This window comes from Crocodylus porosus, unplaced genomic scaffold, assembly GCF_001723895.1.
Source record: "Crocodylus porosus isolate Cpor-Errol unplaced genomic scaffold, CroPor_comp1, whole genome shotgun sequence".
Lineage (NCBI taxonomy): Eukaryota > Metazoa > Chordata > Crocodylia > Crocodylidae > Crocodylus > Crocodylus porosus.
The window spans coordinates 52,321,386-52,348,403 of NW_017728931.1; the positions used below are offsets into that span (position 1 = coordinate 52,321,386).

General features: G+C 47.9%; 1 protein-coding gene across 2 annotated transcripts; it reads right to left on the reverse strand.

The window, feature by feature from the left end:
• Positions 1-571: 571 nt before the first annotated feature.
• On the reverse strand, positions 572-26,738 carry PDGFB (platelet derived growth factor subunit B). Of its 2 annotated transcripts, XM_019544948.1 has the most exons (8): positions 26,648-26,738; positions 20,288-21,160; positions 10,790-10,886; positions 7,852-7,944; positions 6,725-6,930; positions 4,643-4,784; positions 4,094-4,261; positions 572-2,059 (listed from the first exon to the last, which is right to left on the reverse strand). In XM_019544948.1, exons 2-7 carry the CDS (start codon positions 20,441-20,443, stop codon positions 4,125-4,127), a joined length of 831 nt encoding a protein of 276 aa, XP_019400493.1. In that variant the 5' UTR covers positions 20,444-21,160; positions 26,648-26,738; the 3' UTR covers positions 572-2,059; positions 4,094-4,124. The 2 variants fall into 2 exon arrangements, with proteins under 2 accessions (XP_019400493.1, XP_019400492.1); XM_019544947.1 differs by lacking the exon at positions 26,648-26,738 and having other exon boundaries at positions 20,288-21,270.
• Positions 26,739-27,018: the final 280 nt, after the last annotated feature.

The window sequence follows — 27,018 nt, forward strand, 5'->3', positions numbered from 1 at the left end:
GCTCAAAGCAGGACCAGCCCCAACTAGATCATCCCAGCCAAGGCTTTGTCTAGGCAGGTCTTAAAAACCTCCAAGGATGGAGATTTTACCATCTCCCTGGGTAACCTGCTCCAGTGCTTTACTTCCCTCCTCATGATAGAGTTCTTCCTACTAACCTAAACTTCCTTTGCTGCAGCTTGAGACCATTGCTCCTTGTTCTATCATCTGGCACCGCTGAGAACAGTCCAGCTCCATCCTCTTTGGATCCCCCCTTCAGGTAGTTGAAGGCTGCCATTAAATCCTTCCCCCCGCCCCACTCTTCTCTTCTCCAGACTAAATGAACCCAATTCCCTCAGCTTCTCTTCATAAGTCATGTGCCCCAGCCCTATAATCATTTCCATTGCCCTCCGCTGGACAGTTTGTCCACATCCTTTCTGTAGTGGGGAGCCTAGAGCTGGACACACTTCTTGTGACTGCATGTGCATTCTCATAGGAGAATCATTCTGCCCTCTACACCCTCAAATCCTAAGTGTTTCTATGATGGCCAGGAACTAGGGACACCAAACAGCCATTCTCTTTCAGTCTTCCAATAAAGGGATTATTTCTGTTTTTAATCACTTTTGCAAATTTAGAGGTTTACTCTCTCCCATTTGCCCTCCTTCCCCCATGACTTTTAGTTTTCCAATAGGTTCCTTGGTTCTACAGTTATTTAAAAACTGGGCAGGGCTTGAATACATGTGGAAAAAAAAACCCTGTTGCATGTGTTTGCAAACAGATGTGTGGGCAGGGAATGGGTGAAATGAGAGAAAGAAACGGAAGGACAGTGCATCCACAAAAGGGTTAAACTGCTCTCAGAACCATCTTGAGTATTATAATGCTGCCCTCAGGATCCTGGATCAGCCAACCATAGTTTATCCAGATGAAGTAATGCTTACAAGCTCACATGTGCATTGGTCAATGATGTTGTCACTCTGCATCCTGGAGGGCAGTTGTGAACCAGAGGGAAAAGCAAAGGGGAAAAAAGACTGAGCTAGGGATAGCAGAGGAATTAGATCACTGCTCACACACACACACAGAGACATACACACACAGACATACCGACACAGAAAAACACATACAAGCTTGCCTGCAGGCTCCTCCCACTGTGGAACAAACCCATTTAAAAACCCGCACGTATAGATGTGTATGTATGTATATATGAATATATAGGTATCTATACGCACATATATACACACACATACGAAGTTAATTAAAAAACAATAACCCAAGTCCAAGACTGGAAAGTCAACCCTCAATAGCTAACAGCTGTGTGCCAAAATGATAGCCTTTGTCAGGGGCTGGTGGGGAGCGCTGGAGAATGGTTCTGGCCTGCTGTCCTCATCTTTTCACTGTTCCAAATGCCCTCCAGTCTGCAGCGGCTGGGGTGAGTGTGGTAACTGCGCTCTGCATTCATTTGTTCTGTTCCCCGAGATGTTGTATGTTTTAGTGGTTTTTTAAAATAAAATATATACACACACATATGTAAAAAAACAAACAAACAAAAAAAGGAAAGAAATCTGTCCAGATGTGCCAGTAAAAATCCTTAGTGCATTTTCCATCATTGGTGATTGCTCTTCATCTGAGATCCGTCTGCTTTGAAACACGTCCATTGCAATGATTGACCTCAGTCCGAGCCCTTTGCCCGTAACAGAATTGAGAAGGAAAAGGAAGACAATTCTCCTCACTTCTTCACCCCCCCAACTGATCCCTTCCCCCCCCAAAAAAGGAAATTGGACCCATTTTTCTCTTTCCTATTTCCCATCCTGTCTTCTGCAGCAGGGAAGGCCTTGTCTTATCCCAGTTGCTTGTGGCTTCTTGTGGGTTTTTTTTAATGTTTTGTTTTCTTTCTTGGAAAATTTTAAAACATTGTTAATATACGAAAAGAGGGAAGCTGAGGGGAGACTTTGGTGGGAGAAGGTCCAAGAAGAAAAGGCAAGCACCATTTGTTGTCCAAGTCAGGCACCGAGGCAGACGGACGAAGAGGAAAAGTTATCGCTCTGAGGACCCCATGGGGGCAATACAGCAAATATATTAAATAAACCTGGAAATGAAACAAAACCAGACGTTGTATAAGACTAAAGCATCCATCTCCATCTGCTAGTCCCCTAAAAGCCCTAGAGACTAATCCACTGACATCCTCTGCTTTTCTCCAGCACAGCCACAGCCACAGCCACAGCCACAGCAAGGTTGGCACTAGAGCAAAAATAGCTTTACACCACTTTTGCTTTTGGATCTGTGTCTGCCTAGTGTCCAGAGGAGTTTCTGACTTAGACCAGGGCAGTCTTAGTGCTGAAAGCAGAAATAATAATCACACTACGCAGGTATTTGCCATCATTTTTCACCAGAAGATCTCAAAGCAATTTACAGAAGAAGGCAGGACCATTATCCATCCCATTTTATATGTAAGGACACTGAGGCGTTGCGAGAAGTGACTTAATCAAAGTTGCTCAGCAGGCCCATATCAAAGCTGGAAATAGAAAACAAGTCTCCTGAGTCCCAGACTCGGGGCTCTATCCACTAGGAAACACAACTTCCTTTTAGATTAGAAGGCTCCCTGCTCCCAGTCCTGTGCACAGTCCTACACCCCATTTCTGTGAGAGACCTGTGAGAGAGCCCAGGTTCTCTGGGGCCAGCAGAAGAAGAATGAGGCCCCTAGGACTGAGAGGATGTCAATCAAATTTACAGAGATACCAGTTCTCCTTTCCATATTTTTTGACCTTTGTTACGCTCTCAGACTTCCCACTAACATGGTGATGCAGGCCAGAACACTGCTGTGCGCATGTCCTTCTGCCATTTTAACCAAAAAATAAAAAATAAATCTAGGGAAAAAAAAGGAAGCCCTCAGCACAGAGCACAAAATGGATGCTAGCTCTTTACTGTCAGTGCAGGCTCAGTATGCAAAGGGAATCAGAGCTAGCTCCACAAGAGAAACAACTAATGTGATCTCCAAGGAGAGGAATCATACAGGGGACACAGTCTGGATGTCAGGCTGGTAGCAAGGTGATGGTGTGAAGCAGGGACTCCAGGGCAAAGTGCGGCGTCTCACCTCTGCCTGCTAGAGTTCAAGCATACTAAACAGGCCATAGGATAAATTTACTTTGTTTTAGCCCAGCCCTGTTACTTTGTCAGACTACACAAGTGATTCTCAACCAGGGTGCCAGGACACCCTGGGGTGCCTTGAGATCCTTTGAAGAGGGGCCTCAAAAAGTGTGAGGGGATAAATAAGGCGTGAGTAGATAAGTAGATAAGGGTAGGCTCAGGCTCTCCCTGCCTAACTGCTACTCCTGCCCCACTACCTGGTCCCTCTGCAAGGAGGAAACCACTGTAATAAAGCAATTAGCTTTTGAAATGGGTTGCCACTCAATTCATAAGAGTAACTGTGGGGTGCTTTCAGTCTAGTGAGGGGTGCCTGATGTCTAAAAAGGTTGAGAACCGCTGAACTGCACGGTTTAGTACTCCTGAGCATCTCTGTCCTGCCATCTACTAATAGGAGACGCAGAGTGAGGTGCATGCGCAGAGCTGAGTGTGAGCCCCGGCATGGACACAGCAGCAAGCACTCTGGGAAGGAACTGAGGTTACATGAACAGAGGTGAGTGTGTGTGTGTGTGTGTGTGTGTGTGTGTGTGCGCGTGTACATGCACACGGGAGAGTTTTCCACAACAAGAAAAAGCCACTGTGATCATGGGCGATGTGGGGTCCCCCCATGGGCAATCCTGCCAACCGGGTAGAGAGGGGGGCCGGAGGTCCCCCGTGGGCAATCCCACAATGGCCGATCACTGTGATCACTGCAGCCACTTCTGGGAGTGGCTGCGTCCACTTCTGGGAGCAAGCGCCAGCCAATCACTGCAGCTGGTCCCAGGAGTGGCTTCAACAATTGGCTTGCATGTGGGGTGGGGAGGGGCCACCGGCGCTCCCACCTCCTCCCACTTGCCCATCACCTAAGCAGTGAGCGCAGCTGATCAGGGGGTGCACTGGCGCTTTTAAGGGTGCATGTGCACCCCCGTGCACCCCCTACCTATCGCCACTGTCTGGGAGCACCTTGCAAGCTTTCACTGGCAATAGCTGTTGCTCTCACCTGCTTTGCACTCTCTCCCCTGCCAGCACCTCTATGCTGTGAGGATTTCTTTCAGCACTTTCTTATCAGGGACATGCTTGAACTTCCGATGTTTCCTCTTTTGTGCTTGCAGCCGGCGTGCTCGTTGCCTTGCTGACACAGGAGCTGTAGTGATTGTCAATAACCCATCTGCCAAATCAGAGGTCAGAGTGGACAGGCCATGAGTGGCAGCTGTGTCTGTTGGAAATACTTTTTCCCCCAGCCATCATCAATAGCTAGCTTTACCATCGGAGAATTGAAGACCCTCTTTTTCCTCTCTGTTCTTCCTTCTCTTCACCAGATTTTCTCACTCCTCCACAGCCCCATCCCTCTGTTCTTTCCCTCTTCCCCAGTGTTTTCTTTTCACTACCCTCTCTGTATGTTTCTCTCCTCTGGCCACTCTTTCACTTCCCTCCATTTTTGCCCATAACACGCAGGCACATGCTCTGACCAAGGCCTTCAGTTGATCTGAGTCAGTTCATTGGAGCTGAGGGCCCCCCTCTTCCTAGCCTCTCTTCATTCCCTGCTTACGTTTGTATTCACGTAGCTTGGGCCAACTGTGACTGGAGGGCCGGGATGACAGTGCCTCACAGCGACAGTCCACATGGTCCTCCAATGGCACAATGACTTTTTTAAAGTTTGGCTTCTTCTGGACAAATTCAATCTTGTTTACCTATTGGGAAAGAATATAAAGAAACTCAAGCACTCTGTACATATGAATAATATCTTGCATTTCTATTGACATTCTTAGCATCAGAGGAAAACAGGGCTGGAAGGGACCACAGGAGATGATCTAGTCCAGTGGTGCTCAACCTAGGGCTTATGAGCCAGATCCATCCTTAAAGTGACTGAATCTGGTCTGTAGCATGGGGATCAATGGCAAGTCCAATGTGTCTCCTTCCCTGAACTTCACCATGCTGTTGACCCCCTCCGCAACCCTCCCTGCTCCATTCTTTTCCTTTCTTCCTCTCCAGCCCCCATTCCCCCCCACCCTGACATTAGCAGCCACCTCCTACCTCACTCTCTTTCCAGAAGAGTGGTAGCCAGCAGTGTAGCTGGGTTGCAAGCCACCTGGCCTCCTGCTCTAAAGGTCTGAGCTCCACAGATCAAGTTCAACCCCCTGCTCAAGGGCTCATCTAAATCATCCCAAACCAATGTTTGTCTAACCTGTCTTTAGACCTCTTCCTACAGGGTTCACAAACACTTTACTGGCAATGTACTGAATTCAGACTCGGTACAGTTTGATGAAGCTTCCATTGATACCAGCAGTGTGCTGTGAACTTAAATCAGGGAGGTCTGAATTTGGCCTCGTGCACAGAAAATCACTGCATCAGTTTTACCTAACATACAGCTGCTTCTAGTGTTGGACATGACCACTTAGTAGTGCACAGAACTACCGTGCAACTTGGATAAGAAATTCAGACTAAGCCTGTGTCTGTTGGCTTTGACAGAGTAAGCTGTAGGGGTATCAGAATGCCATGAACTAAAAAGTGATTCTGGGAGGATACTTCCCTCACACAAAGAAAGGAGGACTTAAGACCTGGTACAACCAGATGCAACTCTAGTGACTTTGATAGCACCATGGCTGAATTTGACTCAGGATCTTTGATGATTAACCATGGTAGGAACCTCAGAATTAACTCTCATGCAAAAGCATTTTGGCAGCACAACACTCCTGAGAGGCATCTTTCAGCCCTGACTCAGAGGGAAGAGCCTCTTCTTGCATCACTACCATCATGTCCTGGTACAGTCCCTATGTTTTCCTTGGTGGTCTCTTATTCAAGTACTGACCAGCCCTGTTGCTGCTTATCTTATCTTACAAGACCACATTGCCTGTGGAGGGCTGTCCACTGGCTATAAATGCTATCGCTGCTTCAAGTCTGAGACTGAATTCCTTTAAAGGCACTGCCCTCAGCAACATCACTCAACCACTGATCAAATCTCGACTGTTTATCTTTCTTTGAAAGCCCACTCCACACGCTTCAGACCACACGCTGCTCACTAGACAAACATTTCCAGCCAAACAATACAAAGACCTCTGTCCTCAGAGGAACCATTTCCAGGTCACTTTTTCTGGCTGACAACTGACCTCCTATTTGCTTTTTCCACAAAAAACAAGTCCCACTTTTGCCTCCACTCTCTTATGTCTCTTATTCAGTGAGGCTTTCCTGAGAAAGGCATTTCCTGCTGCAGCTGACTGTATGAGTGCCCCCCCCTTCCGTCCCCCCACCTGCTGCCTGCCTGGGCCCTGGGGGAGGTCCTCACACACCAGGCAGAGGATTTGCATGGGAGTGATTATATTTTTAAACTAGCTGTCTGGGGAGGAAGCATGGAGGAGCTTGCTATGAACTGAAAAGCTAGCAGGATTAGAGCAAGAGGTCAGCCAGTACGTGACTGTAGCAGGACTGGAGAGGAGGATCACAGAGGGGCTACGAGAGGAGGGGCTGTTTCAGTGCATATGTCAGGACTGAGACACAAGCTGAGTGAGGGATGGTGAGGCCAGCACCATGGACAATGCATTTTCATGGTAACAGGCAGTCCCCTTAGATGGGCCGTGTATTTAGTAGAAGAGCAAGCCAAGATAAGGGAGCGGGCAGAGGGCTTGGGACGTACCTGGATGTGTCGCACACGGACCCGCGTGGGGCGACACTGCACGTTGCGGTTGTTGCAGCACCCCGAGCACCGCTGCACCTCCACACAGGGTGGCCACACCACAAAGTTGGCATTGGTGGAATCCACCATGCTCCGGGAGATCTCAAACACCGCTGTCCGCGTCTTGCACTCAGCAAGGACAGCTGGCTCAGCAGCGGCTAGGGCATCTAGAGCAACCCAAGTGAAAAACAATTAAATAGGCTTTGTAGCAACCAGAGACCCAGTGCAGCCCCTCTAGGTGGTAAGAGAAAGGCTTACGCTGTCCCGCAGCTACAGAGATGTTTATTTTTTTCCCACCATCCACCCATTCAGTGCCCTGCACTGTTTCCCTCTGTGGGTAATATAGAGTCAAGCATGCTGAGAGTGCACAACAAGTAATGCTTTCTTCAGCTAACATCTTGGCTTAGAAAGGATGGGACCAGGCACTTCTCTGGAGATAGCTGATGTCACTGCTTTATGAGCCAGGCCTACAGAGCGATGTGTGATGTTTCTATCTCCTCCTCCACTCCTGAGGCTGAAGACCCTGCCTCCACAGCACTCCCAGGCCCTGCTGGACCCAGATGGAGCCAGAGGACAGGTCTGGGAATGCCAAAGTGCAAAAGGCCAATTGTGAGGACACCAGCCCAGGTCCATTTTCCTTCTATTCTGTTGAAGGATTTCAGCCAGTCTGAAGATTTGACAAGGCAGAACCGCCTCTCATTGTGTTTAGGACAATGTCACACCCATCAGAGACACAGCGTTAGACATAAGGCTACATCTACCCTGGCAAATCCAGTGCCTGCTTCCTTGCAGTCATGAAAAAAGGGCTTGGGCATTTCCAGCACTGGGTCACGAGGTTGGAAACAAAGGAGGGCATTAGGAAGCAGGCTGCAAATGCCTGCTCCCTGCTGTCTGCCCTCTCACTTGCACCTGTCTAGCTGTACCAAAGGACCCTACATTTGCTAAACTCAGTGTATATGCATCTAGCCTCACAGGCATTCTGTCATGGTCAAGCAAAAATAAGCCCACAAACATCTGCCCCTACGATGTGTATTGTGCAGATTATCTCTGACTCATGCGGAAAACTCCTGCACAGAAGTTACACTCACCCACACTTCGTCTCTCTCGGGACAGGGGGACAGGGTCATGACCAAGTTGGGTTTGGGTTGAGTTCAGGTCCAAGCTAGGACCATCCTCCTGTTCTGCAAGAGAAAGACAAAGCAAAGTAATGCAAGGTAGAGATAAAAGGGGAAGCAGTGGCTCAGGGACCCACCAGCACAGGGGTGGAGGAGTCAGACAATTCACTGGTCCATTCAGTCTACTAGCACATCACACCTGGAAGTTAAGGGTCAACCCCCAGCTCTAGTCACAAGTGCAACAAGGGCAGGAGGCTCTAACTTTATTTGTAACTTCATTCCAAGCCATTCAAAACAACAGGCCCATCTTGTTAAGAGAGATGGGGCCTGGAGAATCAGAAGCTAACCTGGGTTAAGAGATGGGCTTTAGCAGAGAGCTGTTTGGAATAGGGCTGCAGGAGTGGAGGGATGTTGTGAGGAAGGCTCTGGTGAATCAGCTGATGTCATGGACCCGCAGGAAGGATTGCAGGTCTGGACTGAGGCCCATGGACAAAGGTAGATGTTTGTCCAGGGCCACAGGGCCCTGGTGCTTGGAGCAAGCTGCAGGGGGTGGTTTGCTTTCTCATTCCCACCCTACTAGCCTCAATCTGAGCCACAGTCAACTTTTTGGCAGGAGAACAGAAAAAGAAACTGAGTTAAAAATAACTCTTCCCTTCTGCTACTGTAAGTTAAACCACAGGGCACTGGGGACAGTTTGGCAGATGATGGGAGTGGAGGGCTGATAGCATTTAGCCCAACTCCTTGCACCCCCACCCTGCTGCTTTTCCCACAGGAAGTGCCTGAACAGAGACATTCCCATAATCCCGTGGAGGACACGGGTCCGCAGCCTCTCCTAAGCCCTGGACAATGGCTGTGCTCAGAGACAGTTCCCGCCCAGCTGCAGCCCTTTCCTTCTGTGACCTGGTTTAGCTGCAGTAGGAAGCAGAATGGATGTCAGCATCAAGGGAGCTATTTTATTAAAGGGAGTTCAGGGCCAGTGAAAGTGCAAGATTGACTGAAGTGACAGATGCAACAGCAAAGCAAGAGAGGCCCATCACACCCCCTCCAGGATCCTTTCTGTGGCCCCTGAAAAAGTCATTGTAGAAGGGCAAGAGGGGAGATTTGGTCCCTATTCAGCTCATAGCCGCTCTGTGGGGACAGTCAAGGAGGGCACCAGTGGTGACCGTCGGGCCACTGCTCTAGTGGCACCTCAATCAGGCTAATGTCACCAGGCCCACGAATACTGAAAACAGTGGCTCACTACTTACTGGGGATCAGCTTGTAGCCTTACAGGATTCCCTGTATCATCCAGTTTTTCCTAACTGGGATCAAACCAGTGACCTGGCTTTGGCAGGCTCCATAACCTGCCCCCAAGCCAGCCTGGTCCCTGGAGAGAATCCCATTTCGCTTTGCCAGAAGAGCCTGTAGCCACTGGGATAGAGCTGTGCCTCTTCCTTACGCTTCGTGGCATGACAGGCTGCACGTGTCTTTTCTGTCCCTCTGCCCCCACCCCGCCATGCCACACGCTCTGGAATGTTATCGGGCCAGGGTGGGGGCTGCCTTTTGCGTAAAGGTTAAGTTGATGAGAAAAAAAGAAATAGCAACACTGTTGACTTGAAACAAATCTTCTATTGAAAAGTGAGTTTTCCCCTCCTTGTCCCCCTCCTCCCCCCGCTTCTCCCTCCAGGGTGTCCTTCTCCTTGATAGGCCAATTCAACTTTTGCTGACGGGGGTAGGGGACCCAGCCTTGGAAAAGCCAGCACGGCTAATTTTGGAAGCCTCACCATTGTGTGGCTCGTGGACTCAGAGGAGAACTGGGGGGGACCTCGTCGCCTCTTTCTAAGGGAAACAATAGCAGAACACAGCTGGTGCCCTCCCTCTCGCGTCCCCCCCCCACCTCCCAGCCCATTTTGAAAGGGAGCGGGAATGCTTTTGAGAACACGCCAGTGGTGCGACTGGCATAGGAAACAAAAGCAGGAAATTCTGTTCCCCCGTAGATAGTGTCTCGGCAAGGATTACAAAGCTACAAACAGACAAAACACCAGAAAGAAGGCGAGGGGGGGCGGGGGGAGGACGGGCGGGAGCAGAGGTTAGAATAGAATGGAATTCACTCTGAAGAGACCGTTTATAAATAAATTCCTGACCTAGCCCGGCGGCGGTGGCACGTGCTCCCATTCCCACACGTGCCAGTCTCTCTACTCTCTTCTGCTAGTGCAGGGTGACTCCAGCCCTGGCTGAGTGTCCCCCAGGCACCACCACATCCAGACCTTGGCCCAGGGCATGTGATAAAGAAGGGCCACCAACCACTGGCACGTTGGTGCCCCTGACAACGTAACATTCTTCCTCCCCTCTCTGTGGACCCTGAAAAGAGGCTGTCTCTGAACTGGTGCAAGCACCTGCCTGTTCCCACTTTATATACTGTACCTATGGACCAGGTCACTCATGCCCAAGCCTATAACCCCATTACCTCATAGACAAATCCTAGCTACTCACCTGGTCACCTCCCATCCACTCCCTTGAGCATCTTTTTACCTGTGGACTAGCCTGTCCATCTGCTTGCACATCTCACCATGAGCCACTTCCTTCATTCACCTGCTCCTCTTTGCATCCATTCATGTACTACTCATTTTCTCAACTGCTTCTCCATTTCCTAATCTAAGCCTGTTGCAGCTGAACCACCTCTCTGTGTGTCTCTTAGCTTGGGAGCTTATCTGGGTTGTTCTCCAGCACCATGTTCCTTGCCCAGGTCTATTTAAACTTCCCCAGACCTATTATGAATGAATTTTGCAGCGCACTTCAATAGATCAAGCACCTGGAGATTAAAAGTTTCCCACACTTGGAGCCTTTCTATTGTTCATGCCAGAAAAAGAAGGGATACCCCCCCCACATTGTGGGTGTTGTGAAAGGAGTGTTTGGTGTAGAGGAGATTTACCTACGGAGTCTATCTGCAGGGCATGTTGGAGGTCGCTGATGGTACGCACCGACCTGTCACTCAGCATCTTGTAAAGTTCTTCAGGAATGGGGTCCCCCTATCAGACAACACATAAAACAGGAAACAAGGGTTATACAGGTCCAACCTGCTAGTGCTGTACAAACAGTTCTAGTTATAAGGGTGAAGGGGAAGGTGGGAGGGAGCCTGTGTGAGAGAGAGAAATGCTACTGTGAAAGTGTGGGACTTAAAATCCAAGAGGTGGGATAGTCTGAGGCAAACTCTCCCTGTTTCTCCCTCACACAAGCAATCATACACGCATGCAGACTGGCCTACAGAATGAAAAAGTATGAGAACTGCTGAGCTGTAGGATTACACCCCAGGGAACCCTACATACTTTGCAAACAAGTCAGAAAAGTTTCACTATAAAGACAGAGATTATATGGCTTCCCCAGGTGGCCGGCAGCCCTGGTACATGCAGTACTGGCATTTTAAAAGATCTTCTTCTGCTGTCAGAGGAAACTTTCCCAATATTCCTCTCTGTTATGAAACTCACTCACAGGAGCTATCAGATGGTCTGTGGGTATGTTATTTTGTAATCATATCGGCCAATTACATATGCAATTTGTGTATAGTTAAAAAAAAAACACTGAGGAAAGAAAAATTGATTCTTCCTTTTCAGCCCAACTTCCTATTTCTACTTGAACCTTCAATGAAGTCGCGAATTCCACATCATGTCATAGGCATGGAGTTGTGATGTCATAAACAAATTATTCTGATGAATACACAAGACTGTATCATAAGTATCAGATACCAATACCAGAGACTTTGAATACTGACGTTATGAACCCTAAATTACAGATCAAATTCAGACTGGCTGTGGATGAATACAGCTCCATTGATCTCAATGAAATCTCATCCACTCACACCAGGTCTGGTGTTATCCCGTGACTGCACAAAGGAGAGGTGCAGGAGAGGAAGCCCTTAGTAAAAGACAATCTTGCAATAATAGGAAAAGAAACAGAGAAAAGTACTAGCCACCTGTTTGCTTAGCTCCAAGCTGTCTTTATTCAAGTTTACTCATGTGTGGAAAAGTTGCTCTTTCAGCTGGGTTAATCAGGCTGCTATGCAGTGGGTGGCATCTCAGCCCCAGCCCTGGGACACATCCCAGAGGCTGAATTGCTGTAACTGAGAGGAGCATTAGGCTCATGCATTTCTGAAACATAGGGTTTTTTAATGCAGTGTTTTATGGGTCATCAGTAAGATGCATGTGGCTGGTCTGTGGTGAACACTCGCTTAGTAAGGTTATGCTTTTCACAGCTGCTTTCGGGGTGTAATGTTTCACTTCAATTTAGTGCTGGGAATGATAGCCTTAGACACTGAGTCCTCTGTTTATCCAGCAAGCAGAAACAGCCTAGGCAATGGCAATGCAATATCCCCCTCCTCTGGCATCCACTTTTTATTATTCATGGGCCTCAGATCTGACTCTCTAACTCACTTGAAGCATAATTGAATAGCCCTAAATTCATGTGACTCAAGGATCACTGAAGGAGGATGACTTCTGACAACTACCAAGCTGGGGCTGGATCAGAAGCAGTGACCCGGAGATGGCGGGCTCTGTCACCCTCCTCCAGCACCCCTGCATCCCTTTTATCACATGCAGAGGAGTTTATACTGGAAAATGTTTGCAAGTCCACGTAGCTCTGCGCTGAGATCAGACCTGATAAATGGAACAAGACCTTTGTTAATGTTTGCACCTGTCAAGAAATGCACTTCTGTATGAATGCTGCACAGTACAGAAGACGCTGGTCCTTCCTGACACTTAATACGTGTAGGAAATGGAGCTTTATTTTAAACTCTGGTGGTTGCTGGGGTGAGCAGGCAGGTGTTACCAGACTAGGCGACTTTGGTGGAACTAATGACGAGAGGAGAGATATGACCTAGATAGCTGGGAAGGAGGAAGAGAGAAAGCTGTAGGATCATTTATGGATCAGTGCTCTGCAGCAAGGTTGCAAAAGCAGGCCTCAGATAATAGGAATTAGCTCCACTCCCTGCTCGCAGAAGAAATTTTAGGTGCCAAGTTTTTCTTGTCGCAGATGCTATCAGTTTGACTGAAACATGTCTGTGTGCTGAGGCTGCAAAGCTCATTATTCTCTCCCTGTGTCTCTGAGGCCATTCAATCTGTGAGGACAACATGCCTGGACTGTGACATTCACAGACTCTGGGCTCTGAAAGACTGTACACCTAGACTGGGGAGCTTGTTAGCTTTGCCAGAGAGCTAAACTGGTCTTGTGAGATGAAGAATCTCACCTCAGCAGCTGCGCAAGGGTCCCTTGGTCCCCAGGGCCAGGTCTGGGGAAGTTCATGGTCATCAGTGTGCATGGGCAATGCCTATGTGAGCCCATCTGTACATATCTAGGGCAAGTGGCTATGCAAGCAATACAAAACATAGCAAATCACACACACGAGTTACAGAGGGACATCCCTGGAGGCTCACCTGGAAAGGTGCACAGTGCAAGAGCTAGCGGTAAACACATCCACCTGATCCCATGATATAGCTGGGAGAAGGGTGGAGTACCACTACAGGGGTGGGACCTCCCTGCCAGCCAACCAGAGCAGCAGGGGCCTTTCCTGATATACCATTCCTGTTGGGGTCAGGTTATTCGTCTAGAGCAGGTTAACTGTGCGGTAGATCAAAGGAAACTCTTGCCTTGATGGAGTCCTGGTTGCCTGACAAGTGCCTGAGGCCTGGCCTCATGCCATCGTGAGGCACAATTCCTAGCAGAGCAAGTTTGTCCCTCCCTCTGCCCTCACGCCAAGGTCCTGCCTTCCCCACATTCCACATTGCTTGCATAGCCACCTACCCTAGATACATGCAGGTGGGCGCACACAGGTATTGCGCACACTCACCTATGCACACACATTCTTTTGGTGGCTTAACACCGTCCCATGATCTCAGTCCTCAGGAAGCACGTGCTCAAGGCAGTCCGCCACAGAGGCTTTGCTGGCCCTATTTTGAGTCAGCTACAGCATGATCATTATGTGCTGGTAGATTCTCAGCACGTCTGTGTGTGTGTGTATGCGTGTGTATCAGTTTTGCCTCCCTGCTTTCAAATATCAGCAGCCTTGGCTGTGCAAACTAATCCACAAGCAGCTCTCTCAATGTCATATACAGATCAGATCAGTGTTGCCCTACTTTCCTACCATTATTGCAGCATCAGATCCCCACACAGACCCTTCCATCGTGACCTGCAGCCCCCTCTCTATTTTTGTCCTTAAGACTAAAACATCAAAATACCTCTGTAAAAGCTGAATGCATGAAGTTGCTGTGGCTCTCTCTTTCCACTGTATGTGTAAACCTGTCCATAGAAATTGGGTAATCTAGCATACAGCCAGCTCATATAGGGGTGTGGAGGGAAGAGGGAATGCTAAGGAAACCAGTTCACTGCCCTAGGGTTAGATATATGCATTACCATGTAGAAGTCTCAGGCTCCTTTCCCAGGGTTTTTCCCTGGGCCATCAGGAGCTGGGAGTGCCAAAAAACACTGCGATCTCTCCCTGCAAGGGCAGAGAAGGGAGCATGCTGCACCACTCTGCAGTGATTCCCTGTAACCATGTGCATTGTGCAGACAAAGTTGCTCAGTCTCAGCACAGTCTGGCTCATTCCTTCCAAGCTGGTAGCAAAACACATGGCACAAGGGAGTGGAGATTGTGAAACTGGGTGGGAAAGAGAAGGGCCCTGGGGGCTCAGAGAAGGGAGCCAAGGACACTCCCAGGATAAGGGCTGCTCCACTCCTTTTTAGCTTGTGGTTCTTTGTATCCAACTAGTACCATGCCAGTGCCAGGAACAGGGGGAAAAAGGCAGTTTGGGGCAGGAATGTACAGGAAGGCACCGAGTTCACGTGCTTCTTCCTGGGAAGGTGGACAGGTTGTGACACTCCTGGGCATCTCACTGTTGAAAAGGATCACTCCTGGGCATCTCATTGCTGAGAGGATCAGGGGCAGGGTATTAGCCACTGGGATGCCGTGAGCCTGTGAAGGGTGGAGCAAGCAAGGTACAACATGAGTTTCCTCCTTCCCTCTCAAGTTCCCAGTGGGACATGGAAGGGAGACACTGTGAGTAAGGCTTGAGCCCCAGCAGTGCCTGCCAGGAGCCTTGTGTGCTGAATTAACCCCAGAGCCCATTGCTCCCTGTCTGAGTAAATCATTCAACTCCTTCACTGCCAGATCCAGTTATGGCAGACATATTAGGAATCCTGCAGCTCAGCTCCCAGCAACCATTCCTGCCTCCTCGGGTGTCAGGGGAAACCTTTCCCTTCTTCCTCAGAGTCCGTACCACGTGGGGGCAGAAATATAGGTCCTGTTCCCTACAACCTCCCATCAGATCTTTGCGCAGTTCTAACCACCAGTGCCAGCCACACCCACCCATCCCCCAAAATGAAGAGGAACCAGACAGTCCCCACCCCTCCCAATGATTACCAGCCTCTGGACAAAGTAAAAAAATGACTTTCCCATCAGCCCAATGAGAATCAATAGTGTTGGAAACAGTGTAAGAGCCACAGTCATTCTCTCCTGGCCCCATGCATCAGCTGATGGCAAGAAATAGACATACACGTGCATTGCCTTGCCCTTTCCACGAGTTTGCCCCAAACAGTCATGCAGCCTGTGAAACACTGGCATGGGTCAGTCAGAGAGGCTTGGGCCTTTCAGTCCTGGAGATAGGAACTAGAGAAGGGCCAGCAGGAGAACTACCAATTTGCCCCTCCCCATTCCTAAGCTCTTTGAATCCAAAATGTCCGGGCAGCAGATTCTTTTAAAAGCAAAGCCATGCCTGCTTTAGCCCACCCCTCTTTACGTTGCAAGGCAACTATTATGGCCCACAGCACAAATGAGGATTGTTTAGCATCCTTCTGTCCCAACTGGCAGCTACCTTCCTGCTTAAATGGTGTGCTCACTGCTGCTGAAAGGGCTCCAGGTTTTGTCAATAAGTGTGATTATTAGAAAGGCAGAGGGCCCCAAAAGATCCTGCTTTACAGCTCAGATCTCTTAGAGTTTAGGTGCAGCCCTGTGTTTGTGGGGTCCTTCCCCAAACAGTGTAGAGAAGGAGGTGTGTGGACAAAACAGTTCCTGTGTCTAAAGGCAATGAGGAGTCCCGCATCCTGCTCTGACAGTGCCTAGTGTCAACCAGTCAGTTGGGGTGGTACCAGGGATCTCTGTAGGCAAGGAAAAGAGCAAGGAGACTGCCCTGAATATGAGTTTGGGGAGGCCAGTTCTGTCGGGAGGGCTGACTGGAGCGGGGTGGGGGTGTCCTGAGGCAGTCCTAGAGGGGCTGGAATACATGAGTTGTAACTGCACAGTTGGCCAAGCAGCACCCAAGTGTGTGTGTTTGTGTGTGCATGTGCACACAGGCAAATGTGTACGTACATGCATGTGTATGTGTGAACACAGCTCTTGCAGTGTGTGGCACTGACTGTTGGAAGTGGGCACTTGACTCCTGTCCTCTCCCTCCCCTAGCACAGACAATGTTTCATGTTCAGGGGGCGAGGAAGGCACTTGCCACCCACAAAGGAAATACTCTCCCCTGCCCAAACAAACACAGCTGAGCAGCCCACAGCATTGACTGCTTCCTTTTGTGGTCTGTGCAATAAAAAACAGAGCCACAAGATAGAAGAGCTGTGCTGCTTTGCCTCCACCCCCTTCCTTGCACCCAGGCAGAGAGAGGCTGAAATGAAGAATGGAGAAAGATGATGCAGAAGGGAAGGAATATTTAGGGGAGGCACATTTCCCTGCTCTCTATGAAGGATTCACCCTGCTAATCCTCCCACTGGGTACACATAGGTGCAAGGAGGGCTAGGGTGCAGCTCCTGTGGAAGATGTGAAGGGCCTTTTGCTTCCTCATCACACCCCTTAGGCCCAAACAGGGACCATATCTTATATGGGTAAGGGAAGGTGGCAGGAAAAATAGCTCCAGGGTTGAAACGGGAAGAAGGGTTTGGTCTCCACTCACCATATGCACACACCAGCCAAACTGGTCACCTAACTCCATTTCTGAGAGCGGTTCCCTCCAAAGCTGTCTGTGTGGGTAGTTTCAGGGTTATTAGGGGTTTGGATTGTGTGTGTCTGTGTGGGGGTGTATATGGTCCAGGAGCCAGGTGATGTGTTTGCCTGAATGTGTCTAAATGGAGCATGGGGAGTCTAGCCTGACTCAGTAGATCCATCCAGATGTGCATGGGCCTTGCTGCATAACTGCACAATTGCAGTGCTGTTACACTGCTTCTTCCTTTCCATTCCCCTGCCCCTTCTGTTTCTATTTTCTATTGTACTGAAGGCCCTTCCTGGTTGTGTTGCACCTGAATTTGGTTTATATGTTTTTAGGGCAAGACTGGCTGCCTTGATTCATTTCTGCAAAGTGGCTCACCTGGCATTCTCTCTGAAATCAAATATAGCAGTAATTATGTGTGGTGCATGCATGTGCTATTTATATATTGATTTATACAGGTGAGTATCTGCCTGGTGCCTGCATAGTTGCATAGAGAGTGCTTGTAATTCCTGCATGAATGTGGGTACCTGCATGGGGGCTGTCAGCAGGACAGGGGCATGGTCTAAAGATCTTGTTCCTTCTCAGGATGCTCTGGTACAGTGACAGAGGCAAACTCCCCCCTTTCCATGTGTTAACCAAGACAGCTTTAGCTAGGTCTCTACTTTCTTTGAAACCCCCCATTGATTCTCCGTCATGGATTTTTCTTTTTGGTGAGGTTAGATGAGGAGGAGCTGCAATGTTTGCTTCTCATAGCCCAAAGATGCGGATTCTCAACGTTTCTTGAAGGAATAAGGGATTTCTCCTGAGTGCTGCTAGAGAAAGTTGGTGCTGAGAGGTCTATGCAGGAAACACCTGTTCCTAATTTGGACTCCCTGTAGCTTTTGGGTAAATCACGTGCCAAAATTTTCAAACTGAATTGCACCTAAAGCTTTACACAGTCACTTCAACAAGCGGACTTGTTTTCAACAGCAGACTGTGCCACGGCTCCCATGAAGGTCTCTGGTGGCAGGTGTCCCTGACTTTAAACATCTGACCACTTTGACTGAGGTGCCCAGGTAGGAATTGTAACACCCAGGGTTTTGTCCTTTATCTTTGGGCACTTTGGTTCCCTTGCTACACTGAGGTCAGCACTCGCCATACCTCATCCAGGAGCAATGAGGATTATCTGGTTGAGCCTTGTGCAATTCTCCTAAAAAATGTGAAGTGCTATGTAAATGCCCAGGCTGATAGTTGTCACCTCTCCCCCATTCCAGCTGTATCAGTTCTGTGCAGGAGGTACCAGGCATACAAGGCTGAATTCCTATCATTAAAGGGAAAGAAACAGTGCTCTGGTGGGAAATCCTGCAGCAGTTCAGGGAGGGAGAGAAGGTAGACAGTTAGCTTCTGGCAGAGATCTTGGATGGATTGCTGATATCTTTTTCCCAAGATGATCCTCCCCTGGGGAAGCCCTTCCTCTCCCTTGGTTTTATTTTGGTTTGGCTCCAAGGAGAGACATTGCAGCTGTTGAAAGGGTGGGGCCCGAAGTGTGCCAGCCCTTCCTCCTAGGTAGGTGAGGCACTGGAGTGGAGGGAACAGGGGGTGTCCCCACACTGGCAGGGCAGTGAAATCTGCAGGACAACTCATAAGAGCAGGGAGAACAAAAGAAGAATTCTTTCCACAGGTTCCTGGTCAAAACAACCTGTGTTGGCTGCAGCCCAGCTCCCAGCTTTCCCTCTCTGCCAAGCTCACCTCTAGATTAACTCTCTCCTAGTTCTCGCCCTTTGCCACTCTGCCTCTACCCTCTTTGATATACTAGCAGGGTTGTACTTTAGCATGCTGCGTATGTCTGTACTCTGATGGATCTTGTTCTGAGTTGTCTGTGAAATAAACGCTGGGAACAGAATGTCAGTCCTCCTCCAGCCCTGCTCCTCCTCCTTTCCCTGCCTCTCCCAGACTGAAATGCTTTGCTGCTGCCAGCTCACCCGAATGAAGGGCACCACAGATCCGGCTTGATTCCTACAGACCCTTTCTAATGATCCTTCCCTGCAGCTATACATTTCCAGCCACCCTGCTGCCTTTCTCCCACCCTTCATCCTGCCCCTTCAGAGGTGCTGTCTTGCTCACACAGCAGACACACACAAGCCACCCACACAGTGACATGAGCATGGTCTGATTTCCCTCTTACATTGATCATCCCTCTTACACTGGACAGAACTAACTCCACCAAAGCAAATAAGCCAGACCCTCAGCTCATGTAAGTCAACCTAGTGCTGTTAAAATGAATGGAGATGGCCCCCTTCCCCTGCTCCTATGAGATAGAGTTAAGGGTCTGTCCCAACTGAGTTAGACTGGGGTAAAACTGGTACAAGCGAGATCAGAGTCCGGCTCCCACAGGTACACAGGGCAGGCTTATATACACAAACCTCTTGGAAAAAAATAGAACTAGGAAAGCAAAAGAAAGGACTTTGGCCCTTTAAGAACCCCACCTTCCAAAAGAAAAAAAAAAAAATCTCTCTCCAGTCTCTGCAAATCCCTGCAATCTTCCCTTCTGGTTCCCTCTTGGGCATTTGTTCAGAACTGATATGAGGAGGTTGCTGCAGCTTGTGGCCCAGACCAGCTGGAGAGCACATTGCTGCAGCCAGGGCTGGCATTGCACTGCAAGGACTCCTGGAGCTCCCAGCTTCCATTCAGCCTGACCTCCCATCATGGGGGAAACCATCAATCTCAAGCTACCAGAGCTCTTTCATTCACTCCATCTCCAGCAGCTCCCAAGACATACTGCAGGCTTCTTTCATTCAGCCTTTAGTACCCCTCCCTCCACGCAACAGGTCGTTGAGGTGCCCTCTTAAACTACCAGATAGGTTCAGCCTTGCTTTAATTCTGGCAAAACCCAGAATCTGCAATCCTTCTCCCCGCTACTCGCATGCACAGATGCACCCTGAGATTCCCTTGGATTGCATTTTTTTGGTTGGGGTGTGGTGGGAGGAGATACTGCGGGAAGGTACAAGCAGGTAGCCCTAAGCGTCAAGGTAGCAATTCATTAGCTACAAGGGCAAGGGGCAGTGGTGAAGCACTGCAGAGAAAAACAATCTGACTCAGGTTCATTTGGTTTAAAGAGCAAAACTCATAAATGCCAGAGAGACTGAAAAGCTGCAACTGCCCCACTTGTCCACAATGGGTGGGGATGGGGAGTCAGCACTGAGTTCTTCCACCTCCTCCCATTACCTTTTACCTGCCAGAGTGTTGCTTATTCAAAATATAAATTCCCCCTTATATATTTGCTTGCCTCCTAAAAGCCAAGAGAAGTAAATTAAAATAATCATAAACACACAAGTGTCCACAGACACACTGAAACCTGTCAGAGAAACAAGCAAAAGGAGTTCTCCTTCTCTCTCTCTCCTCTCTGTAGTCTTAATACTGGGTCTAAAGTTTACTAGACATGGGTTCATCTCCCTTGTAGAATAAAATGGGTCTTTACTTACCTCGGTGCTGATGAGAGGCAGGTACCAGAGACACACGAATAGCACCCCGAAATTCATACCGACTCCTATCCCCAAGAGTTCCAGACACATTGAAGGGGAGACTTGACAAGAAATCAGTTTCCGCTGACAATCTAGTTCCAGCCTTGCCTCATGCATAGAAGGCTCTGCACACTCTCATTTCCACACCCCGAGTTATTTTCCACAATCTTGAAGTGGGGAGGAAAGGGTTAAAAAGAACCCCCTTTTTCCTCTAAAAAAAATAATTCTGTATGAGTTGTCTGTCCTTTTTTCTGTCTTGTAAACCAGAAGGAGTATAGGAGGAGAGCATAAATAAAAAATGAATGCAGACCCCCAAAAATGTATGCATCCAGTCTGTATCCCCTCTTAGTGAAAGAAATCTTTCTGCATTTCTTTTTTCTCAGGTTGTCCACCAGCTTGTTTTTTCCTTCTCAGTTTCCTTTTTCTTTGAAAAAAAGTCTTAAACAAGAAGGTAAAAATGATTTGCCATATTTTCCAAATATCAGAAACAAATTCACTAATTCCTCTCCCAACAGAAAACTTTCCCAAAGTTTTATACAAAATCAGGTAACAAAGTCTTCTTCCTTAATTTTTACTTTCTTTCCTATAATCTTTTTCTTCTTCTGGTATATTTATTTTTAAAGAAATGCTGTTGTTGATAATTTTTTCTGTCTAAGTTTAAACTTCTGGTCTTTGGTGCCTTTTCTTTCAAAATATGGTTGGCAGTTTGGTTGAATGTGAGCTCTGGTTTGGTTTTGCAGACAGGTGAGCAAATGTTTTTGCTGGACTCTGGGTGTGTGTTGAGTCTCGATAAGTCTCAAGCTCTGAGCGATTGCTGCTGCTGTCTCTTGCTCCCTGTTGCAACAAGGAAAAAAAAGGTAAAATCAAATGGGAGGAGAGTGAGCAGCGAGCTGGTGGGTCTTTATTTCAGTCTGCAAGAGAGAGAGAGAGAATAAGGTGCCACCCTTTCAGCTGTTCCTTCTTTTAAAGGAGAAGAAAGAGAAGGGGTGGAGACTGTTAGTAACTCCTCTCTTGGCTGTGTATCAAAGAGCAAGGAAAAAAATTCTAGTGAGTCAATTCAGAACTCACCGAAATGAAAAAGACCCTCAGTAAGAAGCATAGGGAATGTGAATGTAGAGACAGAATTAATATCAAATAAGAAACGGAGAGAGAAAAATCCTTCAGGATTGGTGAGGCGAGAAATAAGGAGAGAGGTATTCCAGCAAAGTCATGTTTGGCCCATGACTAAGACTTTCACTGCTGCCTGAGCACTTTTTTAAGCTTAACTTGTGATTTTCCCCACCCTGCTTTCTCTGGAGGGAGATATGGTTGTAATACCTTTGATCTCTTTACATGCACAAAAAGAAACATTCAGGAGTTGTTAGAACAGAATTTGTGTTGCTCTCAGCACTAAAACGTATTTTGCCACACAATTATCTCCCCAGTCATAAACATCCAAGGGGAAATGAAGCAAGCAGATATTTGCTGAGAAAAAGCGGGTCAAGTAGGAGGACTAGCTGACAGGTGAGCTCAAGACAGAGTCATCTCTTGTCAGAGAATGTACCTGTACATGCCTTCTCATGTCCACAGAGGTGTTCTCTTCATGCACATAACAACATGCTGTTGGCAATATACACATCGTGCACAGTCACAGGGTGTTTTTTCCACTGACACACACCCCCCCCTATACACTCTCCTGTGCATATAACCAGACACTGACATGCCTTCATGTGCACAACAGCTTGCTCTTTCCTTCAGTTAACCTAATCTGGTGCAAAGATCACACACCTCCACAATGATAAGCAAACTCATTGCACTCATATAACCACAGACACCCATGTTTTGTCACTGACATACAAGGTCACCTCCTCTCATACAACCATCATATGTTTCCATATGCTATACACAGTCCATCACCCACAGACCTGCCCACACTGCCCCATGCTCTTTTCTCTCTGATGCAAAATCAGAGATGCACCTGTTTTGAGCCAAGTGCCTGTTTCTGCTGGGATTTCTTCAGCAGAAAGATTATTTCAGTTTTAATACCCAAGGGATGTGCAGGCACTTCACATAGCAGAAAGCAGGACCCTGGTGGTGCAGTGAAAGCTCACACAGGCACTGCCTCTGCTTTCTTCAGTGATGGTATGCACATAACTGTGATTATTAAAACTCAATTCACTGAATTAGAATGCAATTCCTGATGTGTCCTGGGATCTTCTCCCCAAGCAGCAGCCAGCCCAGGATGAACCTTATGCAGTATGACTCGGTGGTCATCACAACACCTCCCAGCTTAGCTTTTTTGTACCCAGTGGGCCTGATTTGGATCCCCTTCATGCTACACTGGGGTACATAAAAACAGAGCCAGGCTCATTTCTACAGTGCTCACCTCTCTAATAACCACCCAATCACCTCCTCTGCTCCCTGCAACAGATAAAAATGCAACTACTCACAGAAAATCTGACAGTCACATAGGCAGGCTAGACAAAGGGAGGTGCTTTTGCTGCTTTAATTCTGAATCAAGAAGCCAGTCTCTCTGCTGGTTTAAAGTCAGCAGAGCTATGCAGTTACAACCACTGGGGAACCATCCCCAGGCATGGAGGAGGAGGGAAAAGGCTTGACATTGGTTTAAGAACCACCTCCTCCACCCCCAACACTGAGATGGCAGATTCTGTTCTAACTGCCGAACAGAAGTGTTAGGAAGCAGTTATTTGATGTTAGTCTCCCAAGCATTTCCACCTCACCAAACTATCGCAGATCTTGAAGAAGCTTCTGCTTAATCACTCCAATTGCTTTAGTTACATCCTCGCGCACACAGTCACATCTTCACATACACAGAAACACTTGGCATTTCTGCTCCCTTCATTCTTTGGGCAGGATCCATCTTAGCCTGGGCCACACCACATCAACCATCATCACAACATGTCCATATAGAGTCAGATCTGCAACTACGCTAAACTAGCTCCACTGACTTCAACCAAGTTAGGTTGAATTACCCCAGCTGGGGACCTAGCCCATAAACCCTGCTGGCAGTCTTTATTTGCTTAGGACTGGAGCAGTACATGTACGGGAGGGTTATTTTAGCTGGTCAGCAATGAGATGCATCAGTCAAGGTGAGTGGGGCTCAGAACTATTGTACAGAGGGTCCTGCAGTTTTGCTGGGTGACAGTGGGAAATGCCGGATGAGGTTAGAGTCTGCTTTTCTATTTCCGGCTCAATTACGTATGTGCTTGGATGGAAATACAGTTATTTATTTTGATGTGAATGATGCTGGGCAATTTTTAGAAGCTCAGCATCAGAAAAAAAATAGATAGTCCCCATTGAAGCCTGTGGACAAGGAAGAGGATGTTTGTAACTTGACTACTCATCTACCTATGACCCCAGCTGGAAATAGAGCAAAGCAGGATTTAGAGTGAGTAGGCTTTCAGACACTTTTCCTTTACTCTTTCTGTTTTTGAAACAGAAAAAGATTTTTCTCTTATGAAAAAAATCTTTTAAAAGGATTAGAGCAAATTCAGATTCAATGCTAATGGGTACCACTCCACTGAAGTCAATATCATTCAGCCCCACAGAGTTGCTTATGCTCAAGCTAAAGCTAGCTATGTTTATGGCTGGTTCTGTGTCCTTTCTTTCAGTGCCTCTCTGAAATGGGGTCTTCAGGTCTGTGGTAATGTCATTTTGCTGTATCATCACCTCACAGTGTTTTGCTACTGCATTGTCATTGCTTCTTGTATGGCAGCAGGGATGAGGTTTGGTTGTGCTATAATGACAGTGAGCCAAAACATCATCATACAGCATCATGGCTTGATGAGGCAATGTCATAGCCTCAGAATGGCTCAAGGGATCCCATTACACAGACCACAAACCTGAAGGCCCCCTGGGGTTTCCTAGCCTGAAATCTTAATATGAAGGATTAATTAGAAAAGTTTTTCCCTGCCTTTAACCAGTAAATAATTATATTATCCTCATGGCATTCATTGTCTTATTATTGGGAGCTAGGTTAACAGGTCTGCAGACAATCGAGATTCCCTATCACTTGGCTCTTCACCCTTCAACTTAAACACTGGCCAAAAAAACCCCCTCTGCTAGCCAGAGACTGAGGCCAGGTGCAGACATTACACTTTTACCGGTATAAGTGATCAGAAACTGGTAACAGAAGTTCAGTACACATAGACTCATTGGCGGTACATAGGGGGTGCATGTGGGTGCATGTGCATCCCATGAGATGGGCTGTGCACCCCCTGGAAGTGCCAACCACAAAACCAGAAGTGCACTTCTGGTTTTGCCGCTGGCTCAGCGATCGGCTGCTGGAGGGGACGCCACCCCCATGTCAGTGATCTGCTGCCCCCCCAGACTTGGGGGGCACCAATTGCCCATGCATAGACTGGTTTAAAAATAGCAGAGCCGGGTCTAAGATTTCCACCCCCACCACAAAGGGCAAATGCATGTTCTGGTCACTGCTGATCTAAACTACACTGCTTACAGAAAATTGCATGCCTTAGATTGATTCTGCCTTGGGCTTTCTGAATGTCTGTACCTAGCCCACATGTGCAAAGTAGGAGTCCTAATAACTTTTTCAAGCAGTTTTTAGGAATGAAAGCAAAATTCAGCTGAGAAAGAAGAGTAGTACTGAATCTGAATGGTAGAATCAGTCGCTGAATAACAACAGTATTAGCAGAGCCTGAAAGTCAGGATGGTGGGTGCCTCAGTAGAGCTGAGTGGGACTGCAAAGACTGCAGGACCAGGCCTTTGGTACATTGGTAGAGTTGTCTGAGGAGCGCAGCCTGGGAAAGCAGAGGGTGTTGCAGGGGAGTACTACTCATTAGCGTGGTACAGGTGAGGACACTGGCAAAACTCGAACATGGTGGGTGGGGAGCAAAGGGCACAAACAGCCTAATTTAGGTTCAAGATAACAAACCAAGCTTTGCTAAGGTAAGAGTTACTAGGGTGGAAACAGCAGGCAGTCATATACTACTATTGCACATGGACAGATTCGCCTCTGGTGTAACTCCCGTAACTTCAGTCAAACCACAGCTAAGAATGAATTTGGCCTCCCTTAAATAATGATTTATGATTAGTTTAGGCCAGAGGCCAAGTCCAAGTTCACATCAGTGTTATACCCATTAAACTCTGTTGGCTTTGGGTTTACCCCAATACAAGTGAGCCCAGAATCAGGTCCTAAATATGTGATTTACACTGCTATTTATGTCGTTTGGCCCAGAGACTTCCATGGGAGTTGTACCCACTTCCTGAAGGCTGAATTTAATCTAAAGGAGGAAGAAACAAGGAAAGGGGAAGAGAAAATGAAGGAAGGAGACAGAGACAGGGTGAGGAGCATTGTCATTTATAAATACAATTACTGAAGGACAGAGCAAAAGGTGTTCAGGAATTGCATCATCTTTCTCTGTGCTGAACTCCAGGAACTAGGAGAACGAAGGGGTGTCTGGGGTCTCAGGTATTAAATAAAACCCTCACAGAACAACAGCATGCAGAGAGAGAGAGGGATGCCGCTTAGGGAGTCTGTGCCTGTGATAAACTGCCAGGCTTCCTCAGGGAATCCCCACTTTGCCTATCACCGACTTAAGCCAGGGTTTCCTCTGCCCCTTGTGAGCTGATTAACCTCCTTCTCCCTTGCCATAAGGTATCTCTGATCGAGACTAAATGAAGGAGAGAGGGTGAAGAAAGGGAAAGCATACAACAGAACCAGGGGCAATGTACACATCTTGATACAGAGGGGATAACAAAGGCGCTTTCACATCTACCCTTCACCCCCATCTCTACACGTTCTGGAGCAAGAAGATGGAGGCCTGCCCCTGAGTGCATGAATGAGAGAGAAACTCAGAGTAAGGGGAAGTGTGAGGGCCAATGTATACCTGCTCCCTCTGTGCGCATGTGTATTTGCACAGGAGACAGGGAGAGTGCAGCCCTCCCTGCACATGCCAACACCCCTCAGCCCCAGGATTAGGGTAGAAGGGGGCCCTCTCCTCACCCTGGCAACAGCTTGCTGTGTCTGTGTCCCCTCCCCAGTCCATTCCCCATCTCTTTCCTGTTTTGATGGAAGGAAAAAAATGTTCTGCTTTCTTTCTTTATTTTTCCAGACTGATGAATAGCACTGGAAAGGAATTTCTCCCCCCCCAATACAATAAATACTAATAATTACCTATATACATGACATACATCCCAGCTCATCCTGTTGTTGTTGGAGAGAAACATATTATTTTTATTTCCAGATCGGGTGATGTGGAGGAGGGGGGTGGGAGAGGGATAGAACATTTACCTTTGCTTCTTCCAATGATCCCACCCCCAGCCCTGGTTCCCCTTCCCCTTCCCCTTCCCCCAACTCACCAGACTCCTGTCCTTCTCCCATCTAGCAGCAGCAAAGACAAGGAAGCCTGCTGAGTAAGAGTAAAAATAGCCCTGGCAGTTACTCAGCTCCTGAGAACATGATAACATGACTCATGATGAGAAATAAAGATGAGGGTTGAAAATTATATTAAAAACAAGCACCCTTCTCCCCTCTAACCCATCCTGGTTTCACAGGGCTAAATAGAGCACTATGGATACAATGGATATACATATAGGGCCAAAGGAAATGGCTAATAACCCTGTAGGTTGAATGCCAGGCTCCTCTATGGCATAATGCCAGTGAAGCCACTGGGGCTACGGCAGAGATAGGAATTCTGTCCCAAGGGTCTGATTAGTCACTCTGTTGATTT

Bases quoted from the DNA above. Each gene is read 5' to 3' on its own strand.
- PDGFB (XM_019544948.1), bottom strand. From the start codon at position 20,443: ATGCATGAGGCAAGGCTGGAACTAGATTGTCAGCGGAAACTGATTTCT. The intron at 10,887-20,287 runs GTAAGTAAAGAC...GTTGTCTGATAG, and splicing joins TGCCTCTCATCAGCACCGAG to GGGGACCCCATTCCTGAAGA. The intron at 6,931-7,851 runs GTGAGTGTAACT...GGGTTGCTCTAG, and splicing joins CCGAGAGAGACGAAGTGTGG to ATGCCCTAGCCGCTGCTGAG.